This window comes from Dryobates pubescens, chromosome 2 (genome assembly GCF_014839835.1).
Source record: "Dryobates pubescens isolate bDryPub1 chromosome 2, bDryPub1.pri, whole genome shotgun sequence".
Classification (NCBI taxonomy): Eukaryota; Metazoa; Chordata; class Aves; order Piciformes; family Picidae; genus Dryobates; species Dryobates pubescens.
Genome location: NC_071613.1, coordinates 40,662,676 through 40,680,738, shown reverse-complemented (window position 1 = coordinate 40,680,738; position 18,063 = coordinate 40,662,676). Strand labels below are relative to the sequence as shown.

Sequence of the window (18,063 nt, the reverse complement as noted above, 5' to 3'; positions counted from 1 at the left end):
AAATTTTGTGACAATAAGATTGCTTCCAAAAACACAACTGACTGCAACTTAATAGACAAATGCAGTGAACAATGTTACTTAAACACCTGTAGGAGAGATCTGGCCCTTCTGACAAAGTCATGTTGAAAGCTCTGCAAAAAATGTGTCTGACTGCCTTATAGAAGGGCAAATCACTCAGCACAGGCTTTGGAAAAGCAATGCTAACAGTAATGGTTAGGATTCATTTTCCCTAATTATAAACTCCAGAATGCTAGTCTTGTAATCTAAGCTATTCTTCTAGGTTTGATGTTTGCTTGATGGGAAGAAAAATTCTCATCCTATTCCCCATGACTCATCACACCTCTGTTGGAGCTGGATGGATATCCTTGAAAGCAGACATTTCAGAATAGATTAGACGAGACTAGACAAGACAATGAATAGAATAGAATAGAATAGAATAGAATAGAATAGAATAGAATAGAATAGAATAGAATAGAATAGAATAGAATAGAATAGAATAGAATAGAATAGAATAGAATAGAATAGAATAGAATAGTTCCAGCTGGAAGGGAACTAGGCCAACTATCAGCTAATGTCCTCTCTGAAACACCTGTGAAAATAGTTTAGATAACAAACTCCCTTCCAGTAGTCAAACATCTTGCCAGTCTGGTTATTAGCTCTCCATCTACACAGTACTTACCATTCATGTTTCATTAGAAGAGAGGAACATTAATAATGATTTGTTAATTAATTTCACAACAATATAAGACCCACATTGAAAATAACCCCTTCAGTTATGGATTCAAAAATGCTATTTCATGCTCAGCTTTGTCAATGTAGTCACTATACTAAATATGCAATTTGTCAACTAATACTGGACAACTGTCTAAAAATAATAGACAAACAACACATATTTTTCTCTTTTTCTCTATTTTTTTCTTTTACTTTTTCTTTTTCTTTTTCTTTCTGCTTTTTTTTTAACAATTATTGCACAATCTCCCTAGAATTGCTCAGATGAATGGTGGGTGGTAAAATATTTTGGTAAGATTGCTCAGCTCAATTCAGGCAGCTTGGACTGATACTTAAGTTCTTTTTAGATAATAAAACAGATTTTGTCTTTTTAAATTGAGCAGGTATGCAAAAGAAATCTGCATATTCATTGCAGAAACCTTGGAAAACAAGAAATGTTTTTGCCCTGAGCTATTATTTGCCTTGCAAGTTTCTAAGGCGTTTCAATATGTTTTATTTTCTTTGTTTAATATGCTCAATATTTAAAGCATTTGGAAGATTGTTTCCACTACAGATATCTCCCTTAATAATATTAACCTCATCAGTGCTCCAGAAAACATCTCTGTGTCCCTGAAGAGCGTATGCTAAACATCCTGACATTTCCACTTGCAATGCTTAGTAGACAATGCCTTAGGCAAGCTCTGGTATATGAGCTGGATATAGCTGAATACAATTCATATCAATAAGGTAGGGGATGGATCACAGAGAGCTCCTGTTTCCAAAAATTGTCACTTGTTAACAACTTTGCCACAAAATATTGGCGGTATTGGAATGAGATATAAAGGAAGAAATCTGCCCATGTTGGAAAAATTATTTTACTTTTCTAAACAGAATAGCTGGTACTACGTCCTTTGACTGGTCAGGATAGTTAGTATCTTTGTGCATAACTACAGGCTTTCTCCAGGTTCCAGGTAATTTCTAGATGACATCACCTGTAATTTGGTCATGTGATTTAAACACAAGGCCAAGATTTTTCATCTCAAAATGAGAAACAGGCGTTTGCCACCTGCAATGAACTAATGGTCATATTTCTTTCCTTGCATGGCAGCATTCATTAAAACAGGTTTTCTGCCAGGAGCAGAACCAGTGAAACACACTTGCATTTGGATTTATGTCTCTGCCCCTTAAATCACACCCTCAACATACACTTGCTCCCTCCCACAGCAGCTCCCCATGAGTGGTGGAAGCACCTTGCTGTAGCTTCTCTGGACTTGTGTGCATGATGACTGGAAAGCACTTGGTGGCTAGAGAACTGCCTTGTGCTAAACAGAGCTTAAAATTCCTGAGTCCTTGGCACATTTCCCTCACTGCTGGACTACTCTTTTCTCTCTTTTATATCTCCAGACAACAGTTTTCATTAAAATGGAGGCAAAGTGCTTGTGTTTGCCTGCTCTTCCTTTAAAAACAGTTGAAGCTGAATAATGGATTCCAAACTTTCAAAGGTTACAAGGACAGTCAGGCACACAGCAGGAACAGAGAAAAATCAATGGGAAAATGCTACCAAGTATATTCCAGTGGAAATATTTCAAATGCTAACAAACAATTCAGTCTGTCTTAGTTAGGCAGACAAATTTGAACTAGTGTTTGTCTTGAACACTGTTATATCCATTAAAAAGTGTATGTTTCAAATGTAAACTAAGACCTGATCTTAAAAAGTTATAAAGGTCATAAAATCAAGCACAGCAATATCAAGAAACACAGAGATCACCTTATCCTCTCATGACACAGTCAAAAAGCCTGAGGGTCAGGACTGAGGCTGGCAGACCTGTTAGGTACAAATTAAAAGCACATCTTTGTAAATGATTACAAGCAGTTTAACAGTCAAATTGTCTTACTGCATCACATAACCATTTACGTAAGAGGTTGGGAAGGAATTATCATATTGTCCAAGACCTCTTAGCCTCTGACTTTCCGCTGAAGGGTTCTGGCTCGAATTTTTATGCTTGTGCTTCTAACACACAAAGTTTAGGTCAAGGGGGTATGCTTCTTTCATGCACTGTTTCTCAAGAATTACAACTATCTGTTACAGGTTGTCAGATGGGCTTTCATTATGTCCACAGTCAGTTGCTTTGACTACCTGCAATCATTTGCAACGTTTGCAATGGTTAATCAGTTAAGCCAGTGACTCCTTTCCATCCAGCATTGATCTCAATGAGTGAAGAAATGGCTGGTTTGTTCCCATTTTGATTCGTGAAAAAAATTACTAGACCTTGAAATTGTTGACTTTAGACGAAAGTCAAGCAGAAATTATTTGATACATTCACTGGATATTTAGTGTTTCATTCAAAACATTCCCAATTTAAAAACCCTTAAGAGGAGTATTCTGTTTTGATGAAGCAGGGGCGGGGTGGGGGGGGCAGAAAAAAACCTCCTGATCATGGGCTATACCTTATAGACTTTTTCATACCTCATATATCACTCCTCCTTTAATGAAGCAATACCAGGTCAATTTATATTCCACAGCAAGATGTTGTAGGTTCAGAATGTGAGCCAACTTTGACAGTTGGACAGTAAGGAACATTCTGCAGTGACACAACTATAAGCATGCAGCAGACAAAACAGGGTACAACTTGCAAGTTGCCACATGCAGCAGTTTTTGAAAAAGTTTAGACCTTCTTTGAGGCCTGCTCGTTTCATGCACCCTTCATATGATAAGATGACAGTGTTGGCTCTTCAAATATCAAGCAGCTTTCCCATAGGAGCATTTTAATTTTGTAGATGTTTTTAGTCTGCGTTATTTACCTTACATTTGGAGTACAGCCCATTTACTTACCCAAAAGATTATGTGGTTGTTTTATGTTACCATTATTGTCCCTATAATAATTTAGTATATAAATGGAAGCCAGATAATTCTGTCTCTATTCCAGATTGACAGATGAGAAAATGTTTCTTAATTTTGAAAGAACAGCTTTGATGTGTTTCATTATCTAATGGGAGATGGTGATGGCTTTTTCAGCAGAATATTTCAAATTGATGGTTTCAGGCTGATGACATTTTGGAATAAGAGATGCCAGTTCTGGCAGGGCACTGCATGCTTACTGTCAAATATTAAAATAGGCAATGACTTCTTTCTTTCCTTCATCCTTTCCTCCTTTCCTTTCCTTCCTTTCCTTCCTTGCTTTTGCTTCTTTCCTTTCTTTTTAATCCAGAATGTCCTCAATGCAGTGTGTCTGATATCATAACACATACCCAAGAGTAGATTGAGCAATTAACATATTTTTAACATGAAGTTTTAAGAAGTTGATTCAATTCATTTTTACACATGCAGCCGCAGTGAAGCAGTTCTAACTATAACTTGTAAATTAAATTGGTGTGCTAAGGTTAATAGATTAATGATTTTCTCATGAATGCAATGTGTTGGCAAGGCACAAACATAAACCAAAGGGCAAGGAGGACATACCACAGTTGCATAAACAATGGAGATGTTAAGACTTCATTTGTTCCTCTATACTAAATGTGTGGTAAGGAAAATCTTGCCTTAGTGGTGATAATAGGGACATATTAAGACCTGCTTTTACAGTCAAGAAGAATAATGACTGCAGAAGAACACACAAAGAACAAAAAGAGCCCCTGAGAAAGGAACAGTTATAGTAAACACATTTTTATACACATAATATTAAAAACCAAAATGTTGCAAAAGCTTCCTTTTAGACTTTCTGATTCCCTCAATACTTTCAGAAGTAAATGTTTTACTGAACCAAATCAAATACCTTACTATTATCTTCAGTGGAAACAATTAGATCAGGAATGAGTGAGTGGTTTTGAAACCTCACTTAAATTCTCTACATAAAAATGCAACCTTCCTTTACATTTACAGCTATTTTTAAAAAACATTGCAAAGCTACTATGGTTTGTTTGACTTGGTTAGTTGATGCAAAAAAAATCCCAAAAAACAAAGAGACTGAACGTGTTTCATTAGTCTCCACTTACATTTAAAGGTCTCTCTCAATTTTTTTATTTTCTGAAAGAACAAACTAAACAGAGGCAAAATCCTTCTTTGAATTCCATTGATATCTGTCCTGAATATCCTGAACTGGGTGTTGTTATGTTTTAACATCTCCCCTGTTTACTGGAAGTGCACAGGTAGATAGCGCTAATATTTAAGCAAAACCCATAAACATTTAATAGTTGACTTCTAAAGAAACATTTCCTCCTACAGACTTCTTGCACACCACTTAATCCTGCAACATCGTAATCAATGTTTGGGGTGGTTCTGCAAAACACATCCATGGAAATGCCATGTAAAGGTTGGGTTGCTCCTCACCTGGAAAAGGCCCAGAAGCAGCGATGTTTTTCATAAGGTGATCAGGTGAGCTGACTGAAGATTGAATTTTACAGTACATTTCCTAGTCTGCACATCTAGGAAAGCTCTAAGAAGGAAATGATTGCCCTAAGGACCCAACTCATTATTCACAGGGACTGAATGAATTTCAAGCATTTCTTATGCAATGAACAGGCACATCAAGAGAGGAAATGGGTTGATCAAGAAAGCAGCCAAGGCTTTGTCTGAGATTGTAACCTTAAGCAGGCAGCAATGAAGCATCATGATAAGACATGGCTAAGGCTGCTAAGAATAAAAAGCATAAGCTTGTGGGTAGGAAAATCCTGAAATACAGGAGCAGTGCTGCCTGAGTGGTCAAGAGTCACTTTGAAAACTGTGTTGTAAAAGCCCCTTATCCCACACAGATACCTGCATTCTCACTCAGCTTTACTTACCACTTCAAAAAGGCAAGTATCACCCACAGCTGCAAGGAAATCATTACAATGTGAGCTGTACTCTCAGCTTTTATTTCTATATTCAACAGTACTTAGCAGTAAGCACTTGTCCAGGTTTAGTTTGGAGCTTTATCTTTGGAAATGAGAGAGACACAAAAGTTTGGGGTAAGGCCTTATGCTATCCCATCAAACTGTCCTTGTGTATTACACAGCAGAGATTTGGTGGTTCCAGTGCATTCATATCAAATATCCTATGTAGGGATCCCTTTGAAGGTGACATTACTCTTTGATGTATAAATCCATAGCAATCAAACATGTAGATACCTAAACTGATAACTACAGTGCTGAGTGGAAAACCAGTAAGGGTGAAAGCAGTGGATTTTTTTCTGGAAAGTCCTTGAGGAGGTGAACATAATGCCTAAAAAATTAGAAAGCTTGAAGCCCTCTGCAAGTTTATCTCATGTGTCACTGGCAGTATCCACAGAAGCACATTAAGGTATTGTTTTCTGCAAGTATCTAAAATCTGTGTTTCTATGCTGAATGGGAGACAGAAGTTTGGAAACAAATATGTCCCTTCCCATCACCATATAAGCTGAAAGGCTGGTCAGTTTGGATGTCTTAACATGGTTATGTTTCTAAAGCAGCTCACTGATAAGTCTTGCATCTTTATCAGTAGTCTCATGATACAATGTGTTTTCTTTAAAGACCTGTTTCCCAATGTCACAAAGACATGCCAATTATAACCTCAGTTTTCACATACAAAGCACATTTTGTCCTGGATATTTTAGAGAAGGGCTGGAAAGTAACACATAAATGAAGCTCACATATGAAAGAAAGGGTGAGTAGAGTATATTTTGGATTATTTTAAACCTATGCCATAATTTTTGAGCATAAAGTGACTTACACCTTTTAGTGGTTTAGATTTGTATTATAAAGAAAAAAGTGTATCATAAACACCAGGAGAAGTGTGTAGGAAAACAAGGAATGTGCTGAACATCAAACAAACATTTTTGCTGCTGGACCCGCCTCCTTGAAACAAGTTTACCTTAGCCAAAACAAAATCAGATCTGCTTAAACAAATAAACAGAAAAAATTAATTAAAGTTTTATTGGAAAAAAAAATTAATACCTGAAATAAATGGTTTAACAAATTTACTAACAAATTTAGTAGGAAAAACTCACTATTGGCTGCATAAAAGTTAGCTGTACTGACTTCTCACCTTTGTAACACAAAACCCAAGTTCTGTTCGCAATATTTAAGTCAAGAATATTCCTGGGGCTTTCAGAGTCTGTCACCTCCTCAGTATTATTTGACTGATGAGAATGACACAGGTAGCAATTGTGGTTCTATTGCAAAATTCCTTATCTGTAAGTTTCTGGGCAGAACTGGGATTTGATGAATTTCAGGTCATGGTACAAAGACATTTCTTTCCCTTCATTTGGGCTTCTAGAAACATATGTTCCAACAACAGACAATTTGATTTGTATGTTCTATTCTTGATCGAGACAACTCATTCTGATGGCCAGAGCCTTTATGAAAAACAAGTTTCCCCACAATCTTTGGATTTCTCTGTGTCATGGTAACCAATGGCACTAAATAACAACACTGTCTAAACACTTTTGCTACCAGAGTGTAGCTATGGACAAGCGCCAGTATAACAGTCAGAGGAAGTTTTTCAAGGGCAATTTAGCAGCAGATAACACAAAAGATATCCTTAAAACAAAGGAAAACAACCAAATCAGGTGCAATAGCAGTTACTGAAACACAGACCTCAGAGTGTTCTGCTTGTGAAGAACATAATAAAGAACGTTTACAGCCACTGCTCAGCTGAAAATTCCTCCAGTACGTTGGATATCTTTGCTCCCTCAGAAAGTGAGGATTCAGTCCTACAGTAATGCAATGTATTTCTCTCATAGACTGAGCTGAAGTTTAGAAAGGCTATGCTGAGGTTACTGGCCAAGCATGGATTCCTTTCAGGATAGTGCCTGTTGTCAAACCCTGCTCTGGGAAGGCAGTTTCATTTCATGAGCACATGCCTTGCATTTTCCTCATTCATATTTCATGAAGGATGATACTGCTTGAATCTTGCATGACACCGATACCTTCCCTCCTTGCCAGCAATATTGTGATATTGCTATAAATCACATATCTATTTTTGGACAAAGTGAAATTTCAGATACTGTGGGATGAGGATAGAGGGTGTCTCTCTCTCCTCTATCATTGTTGCTCCAGAACTGTTCTGGGGAGCAAACCTGGAAAATTTCTGGTCCTTGGTTGTATCTGCAGTGTCTTGGAACTCCAGATGATGGAACCAAAGGCCATCTGGGAGGACAGTAAGGTCAAAAGTCAACACACAAAGCAGAAGTTATATATTCATGCTCACAGTAAAATGGGAATTGTGGTGAGTTGAAAATGCATCATTATCTTAGCTGGTTCCTGAATGGCACAGCCTCATCAGGTTAACAGATCAGTGCTGGCTACACAATAGCTCAAGATGGATCCAGTATTCTTATGAAAACTTAGAAAATAGAGTATGGAAATGAAACTTTTCTGCAAAGTGATGGTACTGTAATCCATTATCAAAAAGCACTGTGGTGGCAAGCACTAGAGATAAGGCACCTGCTTGTTATCTTAATCTGAGAAGCACCTGGGAATGACAGGAAAGAGCAGAGAGTTACTTGCATACCTTTTTATAATTAAACAGATAATGATTTGATCTGGAATTAATGTTTGGAAGCAAGCTGTGTGGCTAGGGAAGTACTTTAGAATTCACACCTTCAAGTATTTGATTACTATGGAGGAGCCTGCTTCTTCGCATGCAGCATATATTTGGTGTATAAAGAAATACAGAACAGTTTGACCTTGAAGCAATTAATCTCTTCTAAGGCACATGGGTTTTGAATGGACATAGGTATAATTAGAGTTTTTAAATTACACAAGGTGTGCTCAATCTCTCCATCCATATATAGCTGTAAGAAAATCTGGGTGGCATCTCTCAGGGTGAGGAAGGTACTCCTACTTTCCAGAAAAATCATCTCCCCTGTTTGGGAAGGGGGAGATCCTTTGAGACTCAACTTTCTTCAGTTTGATGCAATTTGATATCAGAGATTAGACACAAGTAAGAAGAAAGCTGCTTACAGTGTTTTATCCTTGCACAATATTTCACAAATTTAGCATAAGCAGAGATCATTAAGAGCCATAGTGGCACTGTTGAACTTGGAATTATTATTTTTACCTTTTCAAGAATACCTTTCTTCCCATTGTATTTACCAAAGGGAAATTAAAACAAACAAACAAAAAACCCCCCACACAACCAAAACCCACAAACACACAAACAAAAACCCCAAATCCTCACATAAAGATATTTGCCTTGTTTGGAAACCAATACAATTTGGAACTGTATAAATAGTATGATTATAAACAAAGAGAGAAGTGTCCAGTCATAAACCTAGCATGGAAAGAACTCAAGAGTTCTTCACCTTCTCAGACATCCACATAATTCAGGACTAAAGAAGCTAGTAGCAACTGTGTGATACAAGCAGAAATCAAGAATAGGATTTTACCCTGATCAGCTAAGGGGAAGCTAGTGAAGAAAAGCATGTGCATATGAACTAATTTTCACTTAATGTCTGTATCAAACAGTAAGGAGAGAAAAATTCTCACTCTGTTTTAGGATTTTTTTCCTTTCTCCTTTAAAACACTTTGGCTATTCATTAATTGGTTTTGGATAGTCTTATTAAGTGCTATATCAAAATATAGTTCAGATTCTAAATGCTTCTTCGGGAGGTTACAATTTTTCATAGCAATTTCTTCATCGTCAGGTAGTTCTCTTTTGCATTTACATTGTGAAGTTATCTGGGCTTATAAATTATAACCCAGTAAAATATGTAATTTGGTTTATGGGTACCAAATTCAGACTTAGTCTAAGTGGGGATTGTGTTTTATGCCACACACATAATAAGCTTGCCTTGAATTCAAATACAAGTTTAAAAGAAAACAAATGCTAAGATTAAGTGCAGGATATTACAGATAAGTAAATACTAATATAAATGAATAGATCTAGCTTATTCTGCATCAAATCAAGATCCAGACCATAAAATGGAGCTGAAATCAGGAAAATAAATAGGCAGTAACATTTTTATTCCCCAAAACTACCTTTCTGAGAGTAATCACAGTATCTAAATGCTCTTAATTTAATCATTTACTAGAGGATGTTACAGGTAAGTGCTCATAATAAACAGTAGGTGTTTCCCTGAGGGCCATGTTAGTTTGCATAATGTGCTAGTTATTTATTTTCCAGTATTATGGTGACAGAAAATTGTTACAGTACAGCTAAGTCTAATGAGAAGTTTCATAAATGTCTTTCCCTAGCAAGAGATCTTGTTTAAGTTTTGAGTTTCAGAGGTTAAAATAATAACAGCATCAACAGTACGGTCACTGCTGTTACATATGATCCAATTCCTTCTTCTTTAATTAACTTCCTTTTGTTCTAATCTATTTATAGATGGAGACATTGAGAGCCCCACAGCTGGAGCAGATGTGGCTGTTATTGGAGGTATGTTAGCAAACTGTACAAAGCAGCACCATCAAAATTAAAACAGCGGGCTGGTTGATTTCTTGCATTTTGCAAAACCCTTACTTTGCTGACAAGACAACAGGAGCAACACAATTAGAGTTAATTAGGCTAGTGGGAAATCTGCTCCCAGAGGGACTATTGGCAAGATAACGAGATGAGGTAATGAGCATAAATCATATAGTGAGCAGTACCACCCTAATCCATTCCTCATTTTAGAGCAAAATACCTAACAGTCCAGTAGCAAAGTGAATCTCTGATATTCTTCATTATTCACTGGGCCAAAACTGTCATTTAATACAGAAATGTTGTAGTACCTTTGATTTGAGCCATGATAGCTCATACCAGCTGACCTTTTACTGAGTATACCATAGTGCATTTCCTGGTGTTGCATTAAAGCTCTCTCATGCATTTAAACTAAATACAGTTGTCAGAATAAATGAGCAAAGCTATGTTCATGGAGAGAACCTGTCTTTTTCTTTTTATTGTGTTTGTTCATTTCCATGCTAACACACTAATTCCAGTCATTCACAAGGGGGTGCACCAATCATTAGTGCAAACTGGTGAGGTTCTGCTATATTTCCCTCAGGTCCCATCTTGTGTAACTTTAATTTCAGCTTTCTATGAGCAACTAGCAGGTAAATTGATTTGTACTTAGTCCCTTAGGCTTATTAATATTGTGCTACATCCAAAGCCTATTAGAGCCTCTTGTGTCAAGGGATACCAGTGAGGTCCTAAAAATTGATGAAGCCTCCAGTGCAACTATGATATTATTATAAACCTAAAGTTCCCTTTAAGGGCAATTTTATTTCTGCCAGCAGTAACTTTACTTTCCAGGCCAGGTACCATAAAATCTGTGGCATAACACTGCAGACATATTTTTTTATGACAGTTATCATTTTTATTTACCCTGCTAATATTCTGTCCATTCCCAATAAAGTATCCCTAATCACTTTAGTGATGCTGATAAATCTAAAGCTTTGGAGATATTCACTCCTCCCATATATGTTGGATACAGGGGACAGAAGAGAGATACTGTCTACATAACCTTCATTGTCTCTGCAGAATAGTAGACATTTCCAGCCAGCAATTAATCTGAACTAGAAATTCAGTTCTAGAGGAGCAATCGCACACTTCCCCACTGCACCCACCCTCCAATGACAGTTGAGGAAGCCCAATGAGGCAAACTCTGATGGGGCCTGCTGAACTGTAGAAGACTACAATGAGTCACATGAATTCCTGCCTACTGCCTCCTCAGAGCAGCTTCACGCTCCACATATGTGATTTTCCTTGGAATGTCCTGCTCTGGTGCATTTTGTTATGAATTTCTCTAATGCTTGGTTTACTCCTGGAGTCATGTGAATAAACAATCAGCTTGGTACAGAATCGCAGCTAAAACATTTATAAGCACATCTCACTCCTATGTAGAAAGTTTGTTTCATTTTAAAAATAAAAATCATACAAGTTGAATAAACTTCAAAATACTTCACTTATTGTCAGAATCCTTAAGTGAACAATTTGATCTGGGAGAAAAAGGGTACAGCTTTTAACTTTTCAACAATGGATTTGTCAGGAGTGCCTCTCTTTTATGGACTTCTCACAGTGGAAATGGAGAAGAAAAAAAAAAAAAAAAAGAAGAAGAAAAAGGGTTTTTTGAAGCAAAGGCTCACATTTTTCTCTGTACAACTTGAATTTACTTTCCTTCACCAGCAGTGCTACCAATTCATCATGCCTGTGGAAGTCCTTCCATTCCCATGTGCATGCAGGTTACCTATTGAAATTTTTTGTCCAGTCAACCAATTGCTAGTAATTAGCCTTAATCCAGGAGACAGGAAAGATATAGCCAGAATCCCTTTCTCATCCCAAGTGTCACTTCCACATTCATTACAACCAGACTTTCTTAATTAGAGCACAGCATGAAATGGTTGCTTGCAAACACAGAGCAGTAGTGCAGTCACATGGCTCTTGCTATTTGTTGAATGTCTTCTAAGAAATCCTGAGTGCCCTGTACTTGTCCTGAAACGGAGTACACTTGTGGAGGCAGGGTCAGCTTGCCTGCTAACTCCCCTGGATATTTGTTACCGGAAGGATGAAAGAAGGCTATTGGTTTTCCTTCACATTCTCTTATTTCTCTTTATTTTGTAATGAACTTTCAGCTCCAACAACTTCAGTCAAATCAAGATATTGATTTGAAAGAAAACTAGTGAGAATCTGACCTACATTCCTGCACTTTCTTCTGTTTGTTTGGTTAGGTTTTGTTGGCTTTGGTTTTGTTGTTTGTTGTTGTTGGGGGTTGTTTTTTTCAGTGTCAGACTGATCTGATTCTGGCCACTGCGATGTGGAACATTTTATAATACATGGGCTTTTCCCTATCAAGTAACTTAGGTTGTGATGTCTGGCTGTGAGATACTGCTCATGTTTTATTACTGGCAATATATTTAATGGGTTTCTTTCCTCTAGGTGTGATTGCTGCAGTGGTGTTTGTCCTCATTTGCTTGCTGGTGGTGATGGTCCGGTACATGTACAGGCATAAGGGCACCTACCACACCAATGAGGCAAAAGGAACTGAGTTTGCTGAAAGCGCAGATGCTGCTTTGAAAAATGACCCTGCTCTCCAGGAAGCAGTGGATGAGAGCAAAAAGGAATATTTCATTTGAGAAGCAAGGATTTCCATGGAGACTTTACCAAGGGAGTGAATCAGAAATGCTACATCATCAGAAGTGCTAAGCAATGGATAATATGAGGATACAGGCGAGCATCCCAATTGAAAAATATCTCTACATTTTGGGTTGGTTTTTTTTTGTGTCACTGGTTTGTTCCATTTCCTCTGCCAGTGAAGAACTAAATGCCAGATACTTGCCTGTTGATTTTATTAGCAACACAGCTGGTCACAGTTGAAATCAATATCAGATAAGAAGAAACAAAATCTCAGTATGAGTGATATACCAAAACTAGATAAAGACAGCAAATGTCAGGCCTTGACATTTGGTGAAAATAGCAGATGCCAGTGGAAAACATCCTCTTAGAGTTAATGATGCATCCTATGCTGATATGATACAGACCTAACTGAAATTGAATTTCAAATGGTCACAGAACAAACATTAAACTAGATAAAGCTGATATAGCTGGAGCAAAAATAGCTTTGTAGCCCAGATATCTCCCCACAACCCCCCTCCTTTTAAATGTGCAATTTTATTGCACAAGGGAGTTAGTTTTGTTTGTTTGGGGATTTAGATTGGGTTTGGTTTTTTAAATTTTATATATATATATAAAAATTAAAGACATTTCAAGAAAAGAAAATTGCTGGAAAACACAGGAAATGTAAGAATGAGGATGAACTTTTAACTTGATCTGCATGGCAGCTTGAGAAGTGCAAAATGTTGGAATTTACAATGTAGTATATAATAGTCCGGAGACTTGACTTACAAATACAATTCCAATTAGTTGTTGGATTCCTTGCATACATGCATTAATAGATATTGAAAGGTAAAGCATATTGGTTTGAGCAGGCCTTAGAAACAATGGAGCTCAGCTAGACTTTTTTCATGTAAGATTTTTACCTGACTATTTATTTATTTATTTATTTTGCATTGGAAAATTCTTTGGCGTGCCTGTCAGCAGGATTTTGAATTTTTGCAGGGAGAGATTTCTGTTTGGGTGTAGATACTGATAGATTGTATACCAATGGAATTATAAAGCTGACACTATAAAGAAGCCTGATCATCTGCATCCCACCAGCTTTCATTGATGTCTCCTTCTGTAAGGCCTCTGTATCCCTTACATTTTGCTAGAGAATTACAGCGATCACTGATGCTTCATAATAAATAAATGAATAGAGTAGTCACGGTGGATCACATGAAAAGATCTTATTCCTCACCAAAGAATAGATGGCAATGAGTTTCTTTACCCCAGGAAGTTGGCTTTCTAATTGAAGCCCACTATTACCCCCAGAAACAGGATAATTGTTCTTTGCACCTGCTCATCTCCAGCTCCAATGGTGCCCTGAACTACTGAAAATAGAGAATACACAATAACAAATAAATGATGATGATGATGAACTCTGCACAGCTAAACATGTTTTTTCCTGTGCTTCAATCATATATGTGTGTATATATGTATAAAGTCACTCTGCTTTCAAGACAGTATCTGATCCTTTGTGCTCACTCCTTGACACCAAAGATTGGTATACTCCTGAACATTGGCCACAAAAATGCTGTAAGAGAAAACAGATTTGAGCAAGAAAAGACTATGAGGACTCAAGTGAAGAAATGGAATATTTTTGTCTTGGAATCACAATCTCAGTCTTTTCTTAGTATCTGAAGGAGACAGACTCTGAGTTATTCTTAGAATCCTCATACTTTCAATTTTGAGTCTTAAATCTCTGTGTGTTTGAATTTTAACCAAATAATATCAAAATCACACCAAATTTATTAAAGGCTTAAGATATTTTTTGTAACATGCCATTGCACAAACACATTGTATCCGGTGGCTAGTACAATATAAAATGCAGAAAACCAGTGCTAGCAGAACAAGTATTTTGATACCTGATTTGGTACTTGATTGTTTCCTTCTAGTTCTATCTTCTGTTATTAATTTTGAAAAAGGAATCTGGTTTTATTTCACTAGGACAAGTGTGGGAGGAATTCACTAATCCTAGCTATAGGGCTAAGTTTGTAAAGCTAAAGACTCCTGACCCTCCAATTCAATAAAATGTAAATACTTCCTTTGAGGAGAGCGCAAATGTGGTGACTTGAGCTTTGCTGAATCTCCCACACAAGGCATGGGAGCACCCAAAAAAATTTATCCAGTGCAAGCGGGATGTACAGGAGGCTACCAGCCTTTTGTCCCCTTTCATATGCTCAGAACAAAGTAATGTTCATATGGCTTTTAATGAAAATTGACTTTAGAGGGTGGTGTGAGGAATGTGGAGAATAAATTCCTGCTTCCCTCTCCAGACATTAAATTCTATTTTTTGCAACTCCAGCCTGCTGATTATCATTAGACAACTATGTCATACCTGATACACGAGAGAACTTGTATTAGAGTCTGTTTGGGGAGACTAGGGGGCTGAGGTGTTTTTTCAATTATGAAGTGGACTGAGACACACCAGCTGTCTGCACTGGAACTACAAAGGCCAGACTTTCTGATGGTACAGCATGAGTTCAGTTGAGCTCAGCCAATTCTTAGCAGTTCAGTCAACATCAGGCTTGGTGTGGTTGCTTCCCATAAAACTGAACTGAATGCAACTACTGGTCTTTGATTATATTCCCTCTCAGTAGCTTAATTAAATCTATTTTTCCCATTTTCCCTATTCAATTAGGCTGTCAAACAGCCCAAGTGTACAGCAACAGCTTCCCTGTCAGTAATGAGATACTATGAATATTTGCAGAGCAATGACTCTGGCAAGAGCTATGCTTTCAGTTAGTTTATTTTTTACAGCGTCCTTTTGGGTTCCAGGGCTTTGTGCATTTAGAAATGACTCAAACACACTGAATAGAGAGAAGAGATGGTTTGCAGAGATTTTCTGCTTATTTGTGTGTGTTTTTTTCAGAACAAGTTTTGCTTTGCAATTAAGAAATCTCATGACATCAGATGACTGGCAGACTCTAATGGCCTCATGCAGCTATTTTTCACTCATACAATAACTCTACTGTCTTGTGTAATTCAATTTAGTTGTAAAACAAGTGCATTACAAGCTTTGTGTAACTTCTAGGACTAATTACAAAGCATCCTTCTGCAAGAAACAAGCAATGCTAAAACAAGCATTATTTACAATGCCAAGACATCTCAGTTGGCATCCATAGCTTTTCACCATTAATGATTAAATGATTTTTTTATAATTTGCTTCCTGAAGATGAGAACTAAGGAAATAGTTTCTTTCCCTCCCTCATATATTTTTATCCCAAATTCCTAAACTGCTATGGCCTGTTGTTATCAAGTACCTCATCTCCTCAACCATGGCTGCCATATTCACTTACAGTTCCCCAGGCTCCCATCTGAATCCCTGCAGCCTCCCCCATGGGAAAGGATTGGCCATTTACTTATGTATTTATTTACCTCTTTTTGTCAGTCAAGATACTCTGTCCCTCTCTGCCAGTTAAGAACCAAAAAGTGTTAGCTTCAGATTGCCAATCCTATGTCAAATTTGATTAAACCTGACCGACCTGATGGAGTCTTGCTTGCAAAGTGATCACGTGTGCCACATTTTCATAGAAAACAGGTCTAAAAATAGCACTGTAAGCTCTATAGTTAGCTAAACTTAGTGCTATAAATCTCTAGTGTTTACTGAATGAGGGAGAAGTATGATGATCCCTCAAACAAATCATTTTTGTCCTGATGCCTTAGTGCCCTGTGAAAGCTTGTGCAGTCCCACTTTGCAGAGAAAGCCCCAGGTCCGTATCTAGAAGCGCAAAGTCCTTTTTTGATGATGTACAAGAAAGAAGTGCATCAAAATTACCATTATTTGCTGCAGCTGGAAAAGAGAAGATAAATCTGATCTTGTAGGAACACAAAAGATTTTTTTAAACATAAATGGAAGCAACAACAGTTAAACACAGTATTTCTGATTACATGGGTGAACTTTTAGACTGGGTCCACGGAGTTTTCTTTTTTTTTTTCACTTGAAAAAAAAACAACAAACACACACACACACCAAAAAGAAACCCCACCCCAAACAAATAAAACCCACAAAAGTGATTGTTTGCAAAGGGAAATTAATCTCCCTTTAAGCCATCTTTTCTTCTCAAGCTTTGAAAGCATTCTGCACAGATTTAATGTTCTACCATTCTGCCTTAACATCCGGAACTTAATTTCTTCTAATTTTTGAGTATATCTGTACAGTCCTCCTCCACACAAAAATGACTGCTTGCCAACATCAGCCCCTGTAGAAGCATTACAGCTCAGCAGAGTAATTCTGTCCAAAAGCAGCCAGTCCTAAATTTGTATCTGACCACCCATTACTGGACTCTTTTTCTGGAGCATGGCCTGAATCATTCCAGGTTTTCCTGAGGTCCAGTGTGCCACTGCACATTAATGCAAGAGGATTGAGTCAGCCCCTAGCCAAGGTAACTCTCTCTATTTTTTTCTTTTTAGAACAACAGGACCAAATCACTTCAGGGGACTATTAAAAATAGTACTGTAGAATCCCTCAGAACATTGACATCGATTTTGATTTTAAATCAAATCTAGGGATCACTGAGGGAACACCATGTCATGAAAGTAAAAAGGACTGCTCCCTTTCAGAAGGAACGCCGACGAGGTGCTGAAACATTTATAGCTGCAGGATAAGTATTATGGCACCACTAGCTGCAGCCTGCAGGTATTCCTCACAGAATACAGGAAACGCTAAGGCAAGATGTAAATCAGTAAAATGATACAGAGTAGGAGAAGGTAATTAGATGCCAATAGAGATGGAGAACAGCTTTTCATCAAGCAAATAGACATTTGTTTGGAGAAATCAAAGCTTATTTGCTGAAGGTAACTGCTGACAACAAATTCCTTTGAATTATGTGAGGTGTTTGAATTCCATGTGTGTGCAAGTCCCATCAAAAAATGATGAATGCACACCAAAAGAGTACTCACATTAAATATATTAAGAGGTGCTTATTGTATTTTCTAGAACCTCTCAGTTTTTCACATAAGAAAGCTTTGTACATTTAAAAAATGAAGAAGCTTCACAGAAGCAGTTCATATAAGAAAGGAAACTAACAAATCCCTGAACAAGCACAGAACACCCATCTGATGTCTGGAAATTCAAATAGTTAATAAAGGAATCTAAGGGTATAAAAGAAAAACATGCACAGTGAGTAAAAGTTCCCACCATATTACAAGGGTAGGAAACACTTGTAGCAGCAGAGGGACTTTTGTAGTTCAAAAGGTGATATTGTCAGTGGCTGCAGATAAGGAATACTTATTCTGTAGAACTGTTCCCTGTGTGGTTGAGGGGAAAAAAGCCCACTCAATTCAGCAAGACAAGAATATCACTGAATATGTTTATCCTTACCATC

The 18,063-nt window shown here is 37.4% G+C and overlaps 1 protein-coding gene across 1 annotated transcript in view; it reads left to right on the top strand.

Annotated features, from left to right (window-relative positions):
* The window catches only part of GYPC (glycophorin C (Gerbich blood group)), a 30,097-nt gene extending 16,818 nt beyond the window's left edge, over nucleotides 1-13,279 (top strand). The window contains exons 2-3 of the mRNA XM_009911115.2: nucleotides 9,989-10,039; nucleotides 12,518-13,279. Of these exons, the coding sequence (XP_009909417.1) occupies nucleotides 9,989-10,039; nucleotides 12,518-12,714 (248 nt within the window). The 3' untranslated portion in view covers nucleotides 12,715-13,279. The remainder of the gene's footprint in view (nucleotides 1-9,988; nucleotides 10,040-12,517) is intronic.
* Nucleotides 13,280-18,063: the final 4,784 nt, after the last annotated feature.